Source organism: Capsicum annuum, chromosome 1 (genome assembly GCF_002878395.1).
Source record: "Capsicum annuum cultivar UCD-10X-F1 chromosome 1, UCD10Xv1.1, whole genome shotgun sequence".
In the NCBI taxonomy this organism is placed as follows: Eukaryota; Viridiplantae; Streptophyta; class Magnoliopsida; order Solanales; family Solanaceae; genus Capsicum; species Capsicum annuum.
Window position 1 is genome coordinate 147,195,777 of NC_061111.1, and position 20,637 is coordinate 147,216,413.

Here is a 20,637-nt window from a genome sequence, read left to right on the forward strand (position 1 = left end):
TGACATTCTGAATTGTGGAGAGTATTAGTATAATATTTGACGACTTTTTTTACTTAGTCCCCTTTTGTATATGTGAACTATCTTAAATCATTGAAATAACAGTAGAGTTGTAGTTTCACAAATCTTGTTGTGTCACATCCTTTAAAGTTTAAATATCTGTTATTCATAGCCTTCTCTAGGTTATGCAGTTACTAATTAAAGCTATGATTTTATTTCTCTTGCTTCTGCTTTGAATTTACCTTTTCTTTCTAATCTTTCATCTGAGTCTTAGTTGACGATTGATCAGAATTCTTTTATTGTACTATTGTCATCTTAGCTGAACGCTTAGCTTAGTCTCGTACACTGTTAGTCTCACCATCTGCTAACGTGCCTAAGTTTAGAAGTTTAAATCTTGAATAGAATGTAAGCTGATCTATTTACTTAGGTGACAATATTGCTCAATTTGCAAAGTCTAACGTAGTTGGACGAAGAAAATCATTTAAGGCTCAATCACCAACTTTCTGTTATCATTCTGGACAAGTTTTGCATAATTACTAAAGTTCCCCAATACCTGCAAGAACAGAAGAATTTATTATTTGAGATGGTCTCAAGTAAACTAAATGAATCAGCCAGACAGCCACTCATCTTTCATTGTGTAGTTGAGCTAAAACACAAATGAATAAATAGTAGAGGGCATTCAAATCGCCTTCAAATGAGATGGCAATAGTATTCGGGATGTGCAACCAGGGCCTTTATAAGGAATTTGATGCCTGTTTTTAAACCTTAAGCTTCAGGAGAGCTAACCTCCGAAACAATAGTATATAAAAGAGGGGGAAACTCATGAACTGGAAGGCCAGTTACAACTGAGCTGCCGCATTGTTGCCTTTGTTACTGAATATTGCACGATCCTTTTTGGTGAAAATGGACAACAACATCAGATTCTCTTTTTTAATATTTACAAATATGAGTAACAAAACATACAAGAAAATTTGAACTAATAGAATTACCAGACTAAACGGCTTAATTGTATTCATACAAACCTAAATATTGATTTTAAGAACAGTAAAAAGATGTCTTATCTACAATGGGATTCACCTTCTATAAACCATGACTGGAACTTAATATGATGGCTAAAACGAAAATCTAGTGCCCCTGTCTGATCTTCTGTTGCTGGTTATTCTGTTGCTTCCGACTGAGACAAATCTGTCGATCACTGTGTCCAAGAAACTGAAATATGTTCGGCGCCACGGCTTGCGAACGAGCAAGATATAGTAAGGAACAAGAACACCGGTAACAAATCCCAGTCCTACACCCACATAAAACCATTTGTCAAGGAATTCATCGCTGCTGTCATTCTCTAGTACCGTTCTATTGTCCGAGTTTCCATTATGGCATAGTACTAGAAGTGGAGCTCCACAAAGATGGGGATTCCCCTCAAACGCAGATGCTGTAAAAGTTGTCATCTGCCCCTTATAAGGAACCATACCGGATAAATTGTTGTTTGAGAAGTTAAGATAGCTCAAGAATGACATTGATTCCATGCTTGATGGGATGACACCTGAAATCATATTACTCGAGAGATCAAGCGATGCCAACTGACGTAAGCTTGAAATTTTTTCTGGAATTTGCCCACTGATTTGGTTTCCAGACAAGTTCAAAGCTATGAGGCCATGCAACTTTATCAATTCCACAGGAAAAGCTCCATTGAAGTTGTTTCTAGACAAGTCTATTGAGGTAAGAAGTGATAGTGTCTTGGTGTACTTTTGGAACTGGTTTTTCAAATTTACTACCAAGCTTTCTTCATAGTAAATCCCTCTATACTTCCCATATAACAGATACCCATTCATCTTTTGCTCTTGTACCATCGCGTTTAGGTCTCCTACGCTTGTTGGAACCGTGCCAGTTAAGTTGTTTTCTGCAAGATCAAGGACCTGCAATGAGCTCAGACCTGACATTTCTAAAGGAAGTTCTCCGGAAAATGAATTTGACCTTAATCTGAGGATTCTGAGGTTTTGAAAACCATCAGAGATCCATGAGGGGAACTTTCCGGATAGCCTGTTGTTGCCTAGATCCAGTGTCTCCAAACTAGATAAATTTTTCCAAGAAAAAGGGACCCCTCCAGAGAATTTGTTGTCATTTAAGTGCAATGACTGAAGCTGGATCAATTGGCCTAAAGAATTTGGAACTGAGCCAGATAGATTATTGTTCCCAAGGTCTAAAACTTTCAAGTAAGAACACTCCCCTATGCTTGAAGGGATACTTCCTGTTAGTTTATTGTTTGATAGATCAATGACTTGAAGAAGGGTCATCTTTCCAATAGTAGCTGGTATTTCACCTGAAATTTCGTTACCCGAAAGAGACAGAAATATCAAGTCTGGCATGACTTCAGATATATTCTGAGGAATGTGACCTTGAAACTTATTGTTTGATAGATCAAGCAATTCAATTGGGGCACTAGGTAATGGAACAGTTCCTTTTAATAGGTTTTCACTCAAATCTATATCTGCAAATGGAAATGCTGGTAATGTATTTGGTAATTCACCATTTAACTGATTAAAAGAAAAATTCAGCAGGGATAAATTAGAAGAAATGTCCCAAAACCAGCCTGGAATGGAATCTGAGATACTTGCATTTGAAATATCTAGGAACTTGAGCTCTTTTTGAGACTTGAGCCAAGTAGGAAAAGCAGGACCTAAATGGCAAGACCCCATGCCGAGATTCCCAATCTGAAATGGAGGAATCCAGTTGGGATTAACATTCAAGGTCAAGGAGTTGGATGAAAGGCCAAGAATCTTCACTTTGCTCAGGTTCTTAAAATGAAGTTCTGATAGAGTACCTGTGAGGAAATTAGAGGAAACATCAAGAACAGACAATTCAGAAAGCTGTCCAAAGCTCTCCGGTAGAGTGCCATTTAGCTGGTTTCTTGTAAGTCCCAAGTTGGTCAAATTTGGGAGCTTTCCTAAAGAAGCTGGTATAGGTCCTTCAAATAAGTTGAAAGCTAATACAAGTTGTTGAAGATTTTTCAACTGACCCAACCACTCTGGTATTTTACCAACAAGAAAATTGTTGCTCAGAGTTAAGTACCTCAAACTAGGCAAAGGCCTCTTGGAATCACATTTCTCCATTCCTTCGAGTATTTCAGGTAGACTTCCTGCCAAGTTGTTGCCTGATAATTCAAAGTTGATTAAATTGCATAGTCCTCCAAAAGTACTCGGTATTCCACCTTCAACGTTGTTCAGAAAGAGATTGAAGTGAGTCAGGTGAGTCATATTCCCGATGGCTCTAGGCAATTTTCCGTGTAGTTTGTTTGAACCTAAATCGAGAACTTCTATCTGTTTCCAGCTTCCTCTAAATAGCTCGAGGCAATTGGCACTAAGGTTCTCGTTTAGTGCGAGGTTCAAGTATCTTAACCTTGGAATCTCACCGATGCCAAGTGGAATTCTGCCTCTTAAACCGGAGTTGCTCAAGTCTATATATTCAAGACTGCTGATATTTACAAGCCAACTCGGGAACATTGAGTTGAAACTGTTGAAACTAAGATCGATAACAGCTAATGAAGAGAAGTTAACAGGAGTAAGATATGAAACGGAACCAGACAACCCACAAGATGAAAGATGCAACTCTGTTAAATGCGGAAGCTGGTTTAGCATTTCCAACCAACTTGATCCTACCATAGAAAGCCCTATTTGGTTCATCCCAAGATATTTTAAGGAAACAAGACTAGTTACCCACTGAAATCTTTCAGCAGTCAAGGCTGAGAATTCTGAAGAAACATCAAGATACTGCAAGTGAGAAAGATTTCCCAAAGTGGGAGGTATTGTACCCAAAAAACCAGCTTTTGATAGATTGAGATATTCCAAGTTCTTCAAAGAACCAACAAATTTTGGAATTGGGATTCCACCAAATGTGTTTAGACTCAAATCCAAGTATCTTAAAGATTGAATTTTTAACAAAGAAGGCCTAACCACCCCACTCAAGTTCCAAAATCCATACCTGGTAACATCATCAGAATCCACTGGAAATGGATTGTGAAGGTCTATTTTGATAACAGAACCAGTAGTGTTACTGCACCTTATTCCTCTCCACTTACAACAGTCTCTTCCTTGCCACGACGAAAGCCGGTTTTCAGGATCATTCAGGCCATTCTTGAAATCAACAAGGGCTTCAAGATGATTAGCTGAACAATTTGTAGCACCATTTTGGGCATTACAAGCAAATTCTACTGCTATTGAATGCAACATGACAAGAAAGAGAAAACACACTTGAAGCCTCTCCATGAATTCCAAGTCTTGGAACTAAAACAAGCACCCTTTTCTTTAGATGGTTGAAAATAAATGGTGTATTAGCAATTAGTACTGTTATCAAAATGGTTGTCACTTTCCATTGACTGAATAAGGAAATTGATTTAGTCAACTGGTCTCTATTATCATTAGGATTTGGAAATGATTTTGTCAAATTTTCTTGAGCGTCAATCTTTCGGTTTTTGTCGTTAGCTTTTGTTCTTTATATTATCAAGTTATCAGAAGTCAGCAGCATGACAATAAACAAAAACAGAAAATGTTATAAAGGGACAAGGTGCAGACAACTTTCCAAATTCCCAGTTGACTTTAACCAACAAAAAGAAAAAGAACTTTCCAAGGTGATCAATACAGCTCGAGTACATGCTGTTGTCATAGAGCTAATTAAGACATTTGGATATATTAATTTGATTTTGCACGAAGAAAGAAGAAGAGATAAATTCTGAATTGCTGATTTTATGTAAACATTTTAAGTTTTATATAAAAATGTATCTAGAGAGTAAAAAATGGTTTTGATAACAATTATTTTATACTTTTTGACTATTATGGGGTTTTGAAGACATTAGTATGGCAAAGACCCAAACGAAAAGGTGAATTTGAAAATATATACATATTCTTTTTCCATCAAAACTGTTAGCAAAATACGGAGCAAAACAATAATAAATTATCTACCTTAAATTCGCAGCGAATCTTGATTTTGCTGCCGAAAAGGATCTGCCCCAAGTCTCTTTGAATCTCTTGGAATCAAAGTGTGATTTCACAAACTAAATACCTTTATACTCTTAGATGTTTTGTTAATGCCAAGAAAATGGTCACAACACTTTTTTTATTTTTTGTGTTCTGATTTTCGTCACTCTCTCTCTATCAATAAGAAGAAGTAGATCTTGGAACATATAAAGGGTTGTTGACAGTTTTTGGATAAAAAGAAAAGTTTTCGGATCGGTCCACATGGGCGACCAAGGATCCGTAATCCAACATCTCTTACTTCGCACAAGGTGGGCAAGACTCGAGCCAGTACAACATCAACAAATCACAAATTTATACGGCAAATAGTTCGTGCGACCTATGAGCATCACGAGCTTTACCTATAGGATTTTACAAGATATATTTAGGAATCCAATCACATGTGGAAAGAATTCGCTACTAATATGAGGATACTAATACTCACAATACCCCTGACATCATTCACTACTTCAGTAGTTGCTTATCCGATCCCTCATCCTCTTAAAGAGACGAACTCGAGTTCATAGTTAACTTTATATACACAATTACACTTGACTCTTATATGGTTAGTGTAATAGTCGGCTTGTGTAAACAAGTTAATGTGTTCATTTTAATCGTTTTTCCTTTCAACTCGAATCTATTTGTTCAAAATCAATTATTTTCCTAGACATGCATAGCATTGTCGAATCTTTCATGGCTATTAGTAACATGCTAAGTAGCAACACTGCTCGAAACTTCAAGAAATAGTTAAAGGTTTAAGGGTATTTCAATGAAAAGTTAAAATAACTTTTTTAAGGTCTCACACAGTGAAGGAGCAGAGATTCATTCTTCTATTAACCCATTGGTCGCTAAGCACACGTGGTATGAAACACGTTCTACGATGTTCGCACCACATATTGGTGCGTGTGTCTTATTCTTTTATCATTCAACATCGTACAGATCTAGGTCTAGACACTTCTAAATGTCTACCCTGAGTTTCTTTCTTTAATAATCCTCAAATTCATATACTTAGAGAAACTCACATCTGGCTTTACAAAATAAGTCATTATCTTATGATGGAACTTTTCTCTTCACGTTCCTCGACGTAAGAGGCGATTGCTCGTGTGGAGAGCCAAACTCGCCACTTGTTAGACGCACTATATTAATAAAATATATTTTCACATACATATGAGATTGAACATAAATTCAAGATTCTTATATTGATAATAATTATAATCAAGTCATCTACAATACATAAACATAATCATATCCTATGTAATTCTATAGTCATAACATATTTCTCAAACAAGTCTCTAGATATCGCCTTAGTAAAGGGATCAACTATCATTTCTCGTATAGGAATGTATTATAAATTTATTTCTCCACTTGCTAATATGTCTCTTATACAGTTATACTTAATATCCATGTGTTTGATTTTGTTGTGATATTTAGGATCCTTTGTATATGCGATATCCGCTTGACTGTCACAAATAAATTCATAGGACCTTTAGAATTCTTTGCGATGTTCAAATGCTCAAAGAATCTTTTTAACCAAACAGCTTCTTGTACTGCAGATCACAAGCCACAAATTTGGATTCCATAGTTGACAAGGCTGTGCAAGTTTGTTTCTTACTTTTCCATGAAATTGCACTACCATTTAGCAAGAAGGCATAACCGGAAGTTGATTTTCTATCATACCGGTCACCAGCCCAATCAGCATCTGTATTACCTCTTATGGATAAATCGGATCCACTATAGCATAGTGAATAATCAGCAGTTCCCTTCAGGTATCGAAAAATTCTCTTTACTGCTTTCCAATGATCTCTTCCAAGATTAGATTGATATCTGCTAACCAGACCTACGGCATAACAAATGTTTGGATGAGTACATATCATAGCATACATCAAACTCCCAATTGCATTGGAATATGGTACTTGAGACATGTCTTCTTTTTCTTTTTCAGACTTTGGACATATTTCAAGGCTTAAAGTTTCACCGCTTCTATAGGAGTATCCATGGATTTGCAACTATTCATTCAAAAACATTCTAAAATTTTCATTATGTATGTTTCTTGAGACAGACTCAAAATTTTCTTGGAACGGTCTATTTGAATTTTAACACCCAATATATAGTCTACTTCACCCATTTCTTTCATGTCAAATGACTTTGAAAGCCATGACTTAACAGTTTTTACATACTCCAAATTATTTCCAGCTAATAAAATATAATCCACGTAAAGCAAAAGAATCATAAATATTTCATTGGACTTTTTCACATAGATGCAATTGTCCTCATCGATCATAGTGAAATCTAATGAAATCACTTCCTTATAAAATCTCAGGTACCACTACCTTGAAGACTGCTTAAGGCCATATATTGATCTGTTTAATTTACAAACTTTTCTTTCTTGGCCTTTAACAACAAAACCTACAGGTTGTTCCATGTAGATTTTCTCATTTAGTTCTCCGTTGAGAAAAGCGCTCTTCACGTCTATTTGGTGTAATTCTAAATCTAAACGTTCAACTATAGCCAAAAGTAGGCGGATTGAGGTAAATTTCACAACTAGTGAAAAAGTTTCCTTATAATCTATTCCAGCTTCTTGAGTAAAACCTTTTGCGACCAATCGTGCTTTGTGCATTTCTATTGACCCATCTGATTTGTGTTTAACTTTGAGAATCCATTTATTCCCAATAGTTTTACGCCCAGAAGAAAGGTCAACTAGATCCCAGACTTTATTGGTTTTCATAGACCCTAATTCTTCTTTCATTACTTTTATCCATTTATCTTTTTCAGGACTTGATAAAGCATCAGTCACAGAATTAGGTTCATCCAATTCTATGGGAGATACCAAGAAAACATAATCCTCAATCTCATAAGATCATTTAGGTACACCTTTTCTGGTACTCTTACGTAATTGAAGTTCAGATTCCTCAATAGGATTTCAGGATTCATGACTCCCACTTGGACCAAGAATCATTTCTTGATCAATTGAATTATCAAGGATGTCCTGCGACATTATTTGATCATCTGAATTCAACATTTCGTAAAGAGGCTTATTTTTTTTTATTTCTTTCTTTTTGAAAAATTATTTTCCAAAAACGTGACATCTCGTGATTCAATTTCAGTAGTACTTCCATCTTCCAATTCACCAATGAACACATATCCTTTAGAGTGTTCTGAGTATCTTATAAAAATACATTTCTTTCCTTTTGGACTTAGTTTTTTAAACTTACCAAAATGATCTTTAATATAAGCAGCACAACCCCAAGATTGTAGATCATTAAAGTTTGATTTATTAGCAGTCCATAGTTCATAAGGAGTAGAAGATACTAATTTAGAAGGCACTTTGTTCAATAGGTAGGATGCAGTTAATAATGCATCTCCCCAGATATAGATTGGTAAATTTGTTTGAGCCATCATGGACCTTGTCATATCCAATAATGTTCTATTCCTTCTTTCGGCTACACTATTTTGTTGAGGTGTATAAGGAGTAGTTAATTGTCTGATAATGCCTTTTTCAATACACAGTTCTTCAAGCTGTTTTGACAAATATTCACGACCTCTATCGGTTCTTAATGCTTTCATACTTTTGTCTAATTAATTCTCAACTTCATTCATATATCTTTTGAACCATTCAAGTGCTTTGGATTTATGATATATCAAATAGACATACCAAAGCGTGTGAAATTGTCAATAAATGTAATGAAATATGAAGCACCAGTCTTTGCCCTCACATTCATTGGACCACAGATATCATAATGGATTAATTGCAATGGGAATTTGACTCTTTTAGCCTTCCCAAGTGGTTTTCGTGTAATCTTTCCGACAAGATAATTTTCATAAGTTGGCATTTCAATTTTGGAGAAAAAACCTAGATGTCTTTCATTTGTCAATCTATTCATTCGGTTTTCCCCTATGTGACACAATCTAGCATGCCAAGTAAGTATATCAACATCATTATTACTTGAATAACATGACATTACACAACGGTCAACATAATAGTCCTAAGTTGAAGGATTACAATCTAAAACAATAAACTGGTCATAACGATGTCCAAAACCATAAAAAAACATTATATAGAGTAATTCTTACACAATTACGACTAAAAAACAAATAAAAACCAACGTCTAAAAGAACAAACACAGATACTAAATTTCGTCGAATTTCTGGAGCATATAGGACGTCATGAAACATTAAAGACTGGCCTCCACGCAAATCTACTTTGCAAGTGCCAATCCCTTTGACTTCAAGTCTTGCATTATTTCCTACATAAATCCACCTTGATCTAGGTAAAACTCGACGGAACTCCAAAAACGCTTCTCAATCTCGACTCACATAGTCGGTGGCTCCTGGTTCTACAATCTACATAGAATAAGATTCAGTTAATAAAGAAGTGTTATAAACATGTGTAGAACTAACAGTTGCGCTTAGAAATGCTACCTTTTTCTGCTCAGGACATTATTTTGGAAATTATAGCACTTCATCTTGCTCTTTTCTTTCTTCTTGAAAAAACTTTTTTTCTTCTTGGAATTTGGCTTATTCTTTTTCTCAGAGGGTCCTTCTTCGGCCACTTTACCCTTACCGTTCTTTTTTCACTTTTTCTTGTACTTGAATCCTGAAGAGTTCTTAGCACTTGATTCTACCATAAAATCATTAGAAGCATCTTTAGCAGCACCAAGCCACTCATCTTCAAGTTCAACATGATGGGCAACATCAGAAAAAGTTTTGATCTCTCATTGTGGGTTAAGTTGACCTTCAGGTGTTCCGAACTATTGGAAAGTGATCAGATCACTTTTTGAACCTGCTGCTCATCCGAAAGAACGTGACCAGCACTTTTGAGTTGAGTTATCATATTTGACATCACCCTAAGGTGTTGTTTGATGTTCTGATTATGACGTTTCTTGTAAGTGTTAAATTTGATAGTCAGTTGTCTGAGGTGGGTAACAGAAGTACCCCCGTATATTCCTCACAAGTGTGCCCAGATGGCATTGGCAGTAGGAAATTCCTCACACTTATATATGAGGTCATCAACCATAGAACTTACAATGATTTCACGTGCAATAGAATCAACCTTTTTTCAAGTCTTATAAGCTTCAAGGTCTCTTCTGTGTTGTGTAGTATTTCCCTCTTCTGGTAGACTTAAGACATGGTTAATTCCTTCAAGAGTATTTTCCTCTTCCAGTACATATCACATTTTACGACTCCAAATATCATAGTTGTCTCCATTTAGTTTTTCTCCTTTGTTCAAGTCAGCAATTATACTTTTTGATGCCATGTCTGTTATTAAGAGACAATCACGCAAAGATTTTATCAATTATGCTTGCAAGTTACACATTTAAGCAAATCATTTCACATAAAGGTTTTATGTTTAGTGTAAAATCGAAAGGACACTTAAGAACCCAATCATCATATACGAACTAAACACTTTACCAAAATTAGAAATTAATTTCTTAATGTGGATTAGAATGATAGCTTTCAATTAAGTCGTTTAAAACTCAAACAAATGATAAAATTCATATAAAAGGAGATAAACAACTTAATATATATATATATATATATATATATATAATATAAAGTTAATAATAACTTCATGTTACAAGTCAATCTAAAAATAAAAATCATTCCATAAATATTCTAGACGACTTATGTACACCCAAAAAGGCTCGATAGGCCAAATCTCGTGGTAAACATTAATTAATATCTCGTCCCAAGGGTCACAGAGAGAATTTGTTAAAATAGCTAATGCTTCCCAATCTGAGATTTCTACGTAGTTTTCTAGTTCTACACGTTTCAATTCAAACATTTGAATAAAACTAGCAACTGTAATACTAGGTGACATCTTAAAAGACTTGAATTCTTTCAATTTCTTCTCTCTTTCCCTTCGCATAGCCCTTTCCTTCCGCAATAAATTTTGTGTCGCTTTAGGAACACCATTTGTATGATCTCACGATCTCGAAAATATGTCCTTCGACCGTGCTCTTCCACTTTGTTTCTTTGCTCGACATCCTGAACTCCCACTTGGAGTGATTCGAGTTTTCCCTGTTCAGCATTTCTGAAATAGGGACCAAGAAACAATAAGAATGATTATGTCATTCAATGCGACAACTTATGTCGCAATTTATTGTAGAAGTCACAATCTGTTTATGAAAAATTAGGAACTATTTTAGACAAGAATTATGTCAAGCCTAATTTATACCCTCAATAAAAAATATTAAAGGCATAATATTTTACACTACATGATTTTCTGTTTTTCTTTTATTAAAGTAATTATAGTGCAACAGTAAACACCCTTTTATACATATGTACTACAATTTATACTTGTACTATGTCAGTATCATACAACAGCCCAAAAATATAAATAAAAGGGCCCAATTCAACAATATGTATACTTACTGCACTGTTCATATATTGATTCCCTTTTCCTAAAAACAAGGCTAAAGGGTACATTTTTTTAAAGTCAACTACAAATAAAAAAAACTTTTACTTGTTTATTAAAAGAAAAAAAAAGAGGCAAAAGTAAACACTGTTATTCTTTTTCTTCTGAAGAACGCGACATCTTTCACCCTTTTTTTAAATTAAAAGGTGCCTTAGCAGCATTTGCATCCACAACAACAATCACAACAACAAATAATATGAAAGATCAAATTCAAAAAAAATTGAGCGTCTTAGTAAATCAGCGGTTTGTTGACCGGAGTTACGGTGCGCCTGATTAGAGTAGCGGTGGCACCCGACCAAATTTCAACGACGCGTCTGACCAAACTTTACAGCAATTTTTCTCACAAGTATATTCAAATTTGATTTTCTATTTCTACACTTAAAATCGAGATATTATGTCCAAAATTAGGGCAATAATCCTAGCTCTGATGCCATTGTTATCAAAATACAGAGCAAAACAATAATAAATTGTGTACCTTAAATTCACAGTGGATCTTGATTTTGCTTACGAAAAGGATCTGCCCCAAGTCTCTTTGAATCTCTTGGAATCAAAGTGTGATTTCACAAACTAAATATCTATATACTCTTAGATGTTTTGTTAATGTCAAGAAAATGGTCATAACACTTTTTTATTTTTTGTGTTCTGATTTTCGTCACTCTCTCTCTCTCTATCATGAAGAAAAAGTAGATCTTGGAACATATAAAGGGATGTTGACAGTTTCTAATTGTAAATGTTCCCCCTAAAATTCAAAATATAATCTCATATTCTTTCTTCAAATAAAAAGAAAAGTTTTTGGATTGGGTCGGTTCAGTCTACATAGGTGACCCATGACTCGTAATCCAACAAACACTAAACATTTTGTATTACTACACCAATGAACTACAAAATACAATTCAATATGAGAAAAACTTCTCAGGAATCGGCTCTCAGGTCGAGGTTGAGAGTCAACAGTTGAATCATGGGTCAAAGTCAGGATTGTATTCGGGTTGACATCAAGAGTCAGGTCCCAAGTTAGGGTCGAAAAGTCAAGTCCTAGGTTAGGAATTGGGTCTTGTATCATAAATTAGGTGTCAATCGAGTAAGGAGTTGGGTTCTGAGTTAAGGTCCGGAGTAGTGGCTAAGTTAGGGTAGGGAGTTGGGTCTCATGTTAAGGTAAGAGTTAGGTCCCAGGTTGTGGTCAGGAGTCAGGTCCTAGGTCCAGGCTGGGAGTTTAAGTATCAAGTCCTTGGTTATGAGTCAAGTCTACGGTAGGTTGGGTTCTTGGGTCGGGACCCGACTTCTATCCTAACCCGAGACCAACTTCGTATCACATCAGGACATTTCTAATGAATCGAATCTAGGACCTGGAACCGAGATCGGCTTCGGATCCCGTCAAGACGTTTCTAAATGTTTTGCAGAAATTTTGACTTTTTTAGAGTCGCCACTTAATTTTTGAAAAGGAATTAAAAAAACCTTTTGAAATACTTTAAACGATCCAAAATAGTAAAATCATTTAAAATTTAAAGAGTCTGAGTAAGCGGTTACTATCAACATTTTAGAAAGGTTTAAGGCACCTAAAACGTTCGCTAACTTGCGGTTATCCGAACTGTTTGAAAACATCTTTTGACTAACTTCAAAAACAGATTGATTTGTTGAAAAGAAAGTGATTTTAGGAATATTTTGACGTTTATGCAAAATTAGGTTTTTAGAGACTTACCTAAGGATTTGACTAGGTGCGCAAAACATATAAGGCAAACAAGCATAAAGAAGAGGGGGAAGGGGAGAAAGTAATAGATTTAGGCCGTTGGGCCCAAATCGATAATACATGTCCTAATCCAACGAGCGTTCGGCCCATAACCTATCCTAAACTATTTTTCATCGAACCTTTAGTTCGAGTTTTGCTTCACCTATATTAAATTTATAAATTTGGCTTCGAGGCCCAAATGAATGAATAATGAAATGAAGAAACAAATAATAAAGACAACAATAATTAAATAAATAAATGAAATGAAAAATGAGACTTTTGAGTCTCTTGGCCGCTTCAGAGATGGATTTTGACCCACCTTTCTTCTTTTGACTCCTCGTATTTGTATGCCATGTAACCGACTTAAGATTTTCCCTCGGGCTCGAATCAAGGAGATGGCCTCAATGGCCCGATATGAAATGCAAAGGGAAAGAGTCTGTTTGGACTCCCGAGCGGGGTTCATGCAAAGAAAGAGGTAAAAAAATTAATAAAGTATTTCTAAACTTCAAGTAAAAGCAACACAGGAATGAATTTATAAACATTATTCAAAAGGGGAATCGAAATGAATAGAAAAGATTCCTTCAAGAATCAGCACAGGCAATATACTTAAAATGAAGCATCTGCAAATTGCATAACATATTGAAAAAAAGTAAACATATTCAATAAAGACTTGGAAAAAATATATTCATACTATGAAGTGTTTATGGACACCCCAAAAGCCAAAAGGGAACAAAAAGCAACATTAAAAAAGTATCAAATGGAACTTGGAATATGAAAAGTTAAGCCTTAAACACCCTTTGATCATATAGACAATGTTGGGCAAAAAAGAAAAGAAATCAAACTTGAAAACCGAAAGATATTTAGTTCTTGAAAGAAAATTTTATTTGACATTTGCAAAGTAATCAAGGCTTTTGTAATTCCTTAATGTGATGGTAACTCTACTGATTTTGTCATTACACGAAACCTTTATTTAGACAACCAATCAACATCAAGGCAATTAGTTACTAGAGAACAAAGAGATATTTTAATTGAACACAAAATAACTATTTAAATTAACTAGAACTAAGTGGGTGGGCAGAATGCATTTACTAAAATTAGAACAAAATCTGCAAATATGAACGAACAAGCCAACTTCGAGACTATACCTACGGTGGTCTAAGAATAGATAAGCCAAGAAGGACAATAAAAGTATTAGGAAAACAATATGACTATTCGAAAAAGACCATTTAAACGATCAGTAGATAAACTAGTACGAACAGATACTAAGCAGCCAATCAAGAGAATGATACAAACCAGTTTCAAAAGAGAATACTTAGACTATCCACTCTTCTATTATATGGCTACCTAGCTCATCCTATCCTAATATACTTCTACAGTTTGAATACAAGTTTGGTGACTATAACTCAAGACATAAGAATAGGAGAAAATAACACTACACTTACACTCATCCATACTTTAAGCTCAGCCAATACTTAAGAAAGACAAAGCAGTATAGTGAGGCTTTTTTCCACTCCACAATCTTACTTCCTTAAATATATAGATGCTTCGAATCTGCAAACTACATAGATTTTTCCACATCAAAGATAACAAACGATGAGCAAATTTTATAATTTTTGACAGAAACAACACTCAGTGATGGAACTCTCTTTACCCTTTTTTTATTACTTGAAGCAAAATACGCACACTGTCACTACATATTTACGCACACAACTACACCTCAGTATGTGCAACGACGCGATTCATATACACACTCATACGGAATAGATACACAGACATAAAAAAGGGAAAGAAAATGGAAAGTAATGAGGGAATTGAGTGCAAAACAGTAATGGAACAGTGAACTCAAGAGAATGCAAGCAATATCATCATCACAATCAAATGCCGGGATCCGATTACTAGACTACATCCTCAGAATAGCAACAAGAGAAAAATAAAAAGAATACACGGTGAGGGAAAAACAAAATAAAAGACGTTGACCTTTTATGAAGCAATAAAACAAGACTTTCAAGCTAACGTCGGATTTCAACACCACCTAAAATCGATCCCTCGAGAGTTCCGATCAATTGACGACTTCAAAACTTACTACAGAATTAAAGTTTTTACTGAGTTTTTCATCAAAGAGCCCATTTTCTCTCTTCAGTCTTCCCTCTTTTTTTTTTCTTTTTTATTGTTTATTCCAAACCAAAATTGTCCAACCCGAAAAGAAAGAAAAAAAATCCCCCAAAGCAATGACCCCAATCGGTTCTTATATAGAAAGAAAGAAAAAAAATCCCCCAAAGCAATGACCCCAATCGGTTCTTATATAGAAGACAAAATTAGGGTATTTTAGGGATTTGAAAGTATGATATTGTGAATTTGAAATTCAAAAATCCCCTCCACAACCCCATTTTCGCCCTCAATTCATACCCATTTTTTGGATTTTCCAGAGGAATTGCAAAATAGTGGACCTATTAAATTTTTGCACAACCAATTGTACCAAGGGCGATGAAATTGGAACATATATGTACTAAATTGTACCCCTACACCTGAGATTCGTTGAATTAAGCCGTTGGGGGAGACACCTGGACTCATTCTAGAAGGTTCTCAAGTTTTTCATTACCATTATCGGGTGAGACGTGTGAGGAAGGGTCTGGCCAGATTGATGTCATGGTTTTCAGGTTAAGGTCAGTCGAATTCGAGTCGATTTTTGTTGGAATCAGGTGTTTGCTGGTTAAAATAATTATTGTTGTTATTCGTGAGTTACTGTGCATGAGAGCTAGTTATCGTTGATGGGTTAAGGGAATAGGAAACAGAAGTTGGGCTGGGTCATTATTATTGGTTTGGGCTGGGTGAAATTGTGGTAATTGTTGTTGGATTGTTGTTGTTTGTTGCCGAAGAGGATTGGGCTTGGAGCGGTTGGGTTTTAAAGTGGGCCAGAGTTGGGAGATTTGGGGGTTATTTAATAACCTCAATTAAATCTAATTGGGTTATTAAATAACCCTAATTAGATTTAATTGGATTAGAATAATCATAATTAAATCCAATTGGATTAAAAATAACTCTAATTAAATTTAATTGGATTTAAATCATCCTAATTAGGAAATGATAATTTTTGGGGGTTAAGATTGAATTACAATTTAAGCGACTTATTTAAACTCTAACCAAATTGAATATCCATTGGTCAATTGCATTATAATTGGGGCCAATTTGATTTCAATTGAGGTCATATTTAATTAGTTCGCTAAATTGAATCGTAATCCAACACAACTTAAGTAACAAATTAACCTTGAGTTTCTTGATTTGATAAAAATTAAAAAAATATTCCTCCAAATAAAATATTTTTAGAATAAATCATATTTAAAATCAGGACTTTATCCATTTGGATTAATTTTCAAGTTTAATCATTAAAAGTCTAATTATGATAAAAAAAAATATTCATTTAAATAATAAAATTTATACACTCTCGTATATATAAATATGAAAATGTGTAATCATTAATTAAATAATAAAATTAACTCAAATAAACATTTTAAATTGTATTTATTTAAATAAAATAATTGTTATAATTTTATTTTAAAATTAAAGAAACTCGAAATTAAATTGGGTTGTGGAGGGCAAAAATTAGGTGTCAACAATTTCCCCCCCTTTAGGTAGGATGGATTCAAGTAATCCTGGGCAAAGGGAGGTTGAAATGTAGTAGAGTTTTCAAAATAGAGCCCAGCCTACATATCCCTGAGACTCAGGGAATCAGACTGCCTGTAGTTTGACTCAATCGGTACAAAAGATAGTATTTTATTTTAAACGATCTTTGGCTCGAGACGAGTGACAAGTTGATCGAGTTATGGAAAAGAGGCTTGTAACCTCTTAACCATGAACGTGGAGCTCTTCATATCCATAGGTAAGAATTTACCTTGACATAATTTCCAAAACTCTAGGTGTCCTATCACTCAAATTTGAAAGAAAGAGAAGGTTACCCTCTGTATGAGTTTAAAATATCTCGAAGGTGAAGCTGAAACCAAAATATCCCAAAATTCCCATATGCCTTCTAACAGGGGTGTGGTTGGATGGTAGTGGTGATTATTCATTAGCTCGTGTCCAAAGAGTTTGACGTCCCTCTCTAGACTATACCCTCTCTAGACTATGTCCCATTTTGCTACTAAGAAAGAATTCCACATTGTGTTGCATCCTGTCTGGAGTCGACGGCACCTGTGGTTTTGATTTGAGATTTTCATCCTCTCAAATTCTCTCGACAATGTTTCAAATAAAAGTATTAGTGCTAAACTTAATTCATAAAAGAGGTATGTAGTATTTTACCATATCTCCACGTGAGTCGTCGCCTAAAAAGTGAAGTCATCCTTTTATGTACCTGTTTGAAAGGAAATAACTTGAAACAACAGACACAACAACCCTCTTGGTTGTTGTATAATTATCTCATTTATCGGTTGAATATGTCTTCAAAGTGGGGTGATCCTCTTGGACAACAACGACACTTTATACAGAATGGTCCCTTCAACCGTGTAACCTTATGCTGATATGGTAATCTCTCTGGTCACCTATAATGCTTGTCGTATGTGGCATAATAACATCTCCGATTATTGATAATCATTTTTTTTGTATATGATCTCAGTTAAGTCTTGCACATTTTTTGTACCAATACGACTAATAGATTTTCCTTGAATCGTTAATATTTGGATAATCTTACAATTTATTTGATGTTGGATACGAGGCAACTTATAGATATCTTTTGAATTTCTAGTCTTTAGGTAATCCTGCACATTATTCGACCTTGGATAAGAGAGGCTTACAGATATCCCTCCAATTACTAGTCTCAGGTATTCCTGCACATCATCCAACCTTGGATACAGTATGACTTATAGACATCTCTCAAATTGCTAGTCTTTGGGTAATCCTGCACATAATCAATCTTGGATAGACGCGGCTTATAGAGAACCCTTAGACTTAACAATTTGATCATCTCGCTATTCTCCGATAAGGATTTAGTTGCGATTATGGATAACCTTCGAACTATCGATTTTTGGGTGATCTTGCGCACTATCTGGTTAGGATATTATTGCGGCTTACAGATGACCTATGAGTTGTCAATTCATAGGTAATCTTGCACACTGTCATATTTCAAATAATATGACTTATAGATGACCCTCAAATTGTCAATTTCTAGGAAATCTCATATATCATCTGTCTTTAGATAGCGACTTAAAGGTGTCCCTTCAAATTATGTGCTCTTGATGCATTCAGATGCTTATTCATAAAATAATGAGATATCCTCGACGTCAATATTTGTGTCTCGTGTGTCAATAAATATTAAATATTGATGATAACCTCAACACCAGTATTTATGTCTCACGTGTCAACAGATATTGCTGATGATATCCTCGACGCCAGTGTTTAAGTCTCAGGTGTCAATAAATATTAAATGCGGATGATATCCTCGATGCCATCATTTATGTCTTGCATGTCAAGAGATATGAAATATAGATAATATCCTTGACGCCAGTGTTTATGACTTGCAAGTCAATAAATATGAAATGCTAATGATATCCTCGATGCCAGTATTTATTTCTTACATATCAACAGATATAAAATACAGAAGATATCTTCGACGCCAGTGTTTAAGTCTTGCGTGTCAATAAATATGAAATGCTGATGATATCCTCAACTCCATTGTTTATATCTTACGTGTCAACAGATATTGAATGCAGATGATATCCTCGATATCAGCGTTTATGCCTTGCGTGTCAACAGATATTGCATGCTGATGATATTGCATGCTGATGATATCTTCGATGCTAGCGTTTATGTCTTGCGTGTGAATATATATTGAATGTTGATAACATAATCGATGCCAGTGTTTGTGTCTTGCATGTCAACAGATATTTAATGTTGATGATATCCTCGATGCCAGTGTTTATGTCTTGCGTGTTAAACAGATATTAAATGACCCTCTTGGCGATGACATGAAATGTCCCTCTGGGCGATGATATGATATGACCCTCTCAGCAATGGCATGATTGGCCCTCTTGGCAATTATATGAAATGGCCCTCTTGGCAATGACATGAATGGCCCTCTTGGCAATGACATGAAATGGCCCTCTTGGTAATGGCATAAAATGGCCCTCTTGGCAATGATATGAAATAGCCCTCTCGACAATGAAATGAAATGGCCCTCTTGGCAATGATGTGACATGGCCTTCTTGGCAATAACATAAAATGGCCCTCTTGGCAATAATGTGAAATGGCCCTCATAGCCAGAGATTTAGTTTATCTAGATTTTATCGCAGTTGGTGATTTTCAAAACTTGAATTTGACCTCTGGCGCTGGGGAATTTGAAATATATTCCAATATATTAGTGGAAATTTTGAGGACCTCCTCAAAATTCCTGCCCCAGTTTAAAGGTTTTTGAGATGATCTCAGCTCAAGCCGACCCGAAGTCTTTGTTGGTCTTCGTTCTCTTTGTTGGATGATTATCTTCCTCTTGTGAATTTTTGAGATTCCTTTTCGAAAATTCTGCCCCAATTTTCATTTCCTGGGGTTATATGACCGAGCCGTTGGGGCAACTATGTATCCCGTTGAAGCAGAAATCAGGTCAAACGTAGTTCAAGACTACGTTGTGGATATAGAGATAAATTTAATGGGTTGACCAAAGCCAACATAGGCCTCCTACATATCCCTTTTGTTGGGAATTCAAGTCATCCCGTAGTTCATACATAAAAAGAAATGATAGATTATCATAAGTGGTTGACCGAAGTCGACATAGGTCGCCTACGTATCCCATTCTTGGAAATTCTGGACAAACATAGTTCGTACATAAACTCATAATGGCCCTAAAATACTCTTTCCATCTTACTAGGATAGAAATAAGCACTTCTATGGATAATATGACGTTTGCATTGCATTTGTCTAGATAGAACGAAGCTCAAATGTCCAATTTCCTTAGTCATCGCCTTCCTAGTTAACCACCTCAGTTTCCTCTAAATTAGGTTTCTTTGATTCTCAAACTCTTTGAATCTTCTGTTGACTATTCTAGGGCTATCATTATCTTGCTTCTTGACATAACATGAAAATGGTAGGTTTTAAGTTATTGTTATTCGACGACTGACGAGTCGTGAGTGGAGGTCCAATTCAACCATGATTTCTCCAATTAATCTTCTATGATTCCAATTGTCTTGAAAAATTCTTCCCTCACAATTTTCCTTATTCCATCCCCGAGATCATCGCTAACCGGTTTTGAAAAATGATTGGTAGAGTCCAGTTTTACTACTAGTCATTTTTCTTTTCCTGTAACAAAGTTATAGTCAAGAGGGGGGATCTCTTATTCATTTTGATCTGGTGAAATAGGGTTATTATGTGCCAACACAGAGTAGTTTCTATTACCTGCAAAGTAAAATCAACTCAAACGCTGACGTGTTAGACTTTTTTAGTAATAAGTAAAGCAAAATGATAAGGTAGAAAGTAAACACATAGAGTTGTTTCTTATCTCATGCGAATTGATCCATGAAGTA

General features: G+C 35.3%; 1 protein-coding gene across 1 annotated transcript; it reads right to left on the reverse strand.

Moving 5' to 3' along the window:
* Positions 1 to 1,109: 1,109 nt before the first annotated feature.
* On the reverse strand, positions 1,110 to 4,256 carry LOC107858592 (receptor-like protein EIX2). The gene has a single exon (XM_016703325.1). It carries the CDS (start codon positions 4,254 to 4,256, stop codon positions 1,110 to 1,112), a length of 3,147 nt encoding a protein of 1,048 aa, XP_016558811.1.
* Between the last annotated feature and the right edge of the window lie 16,381 nt (positions 4,257 to 20,637).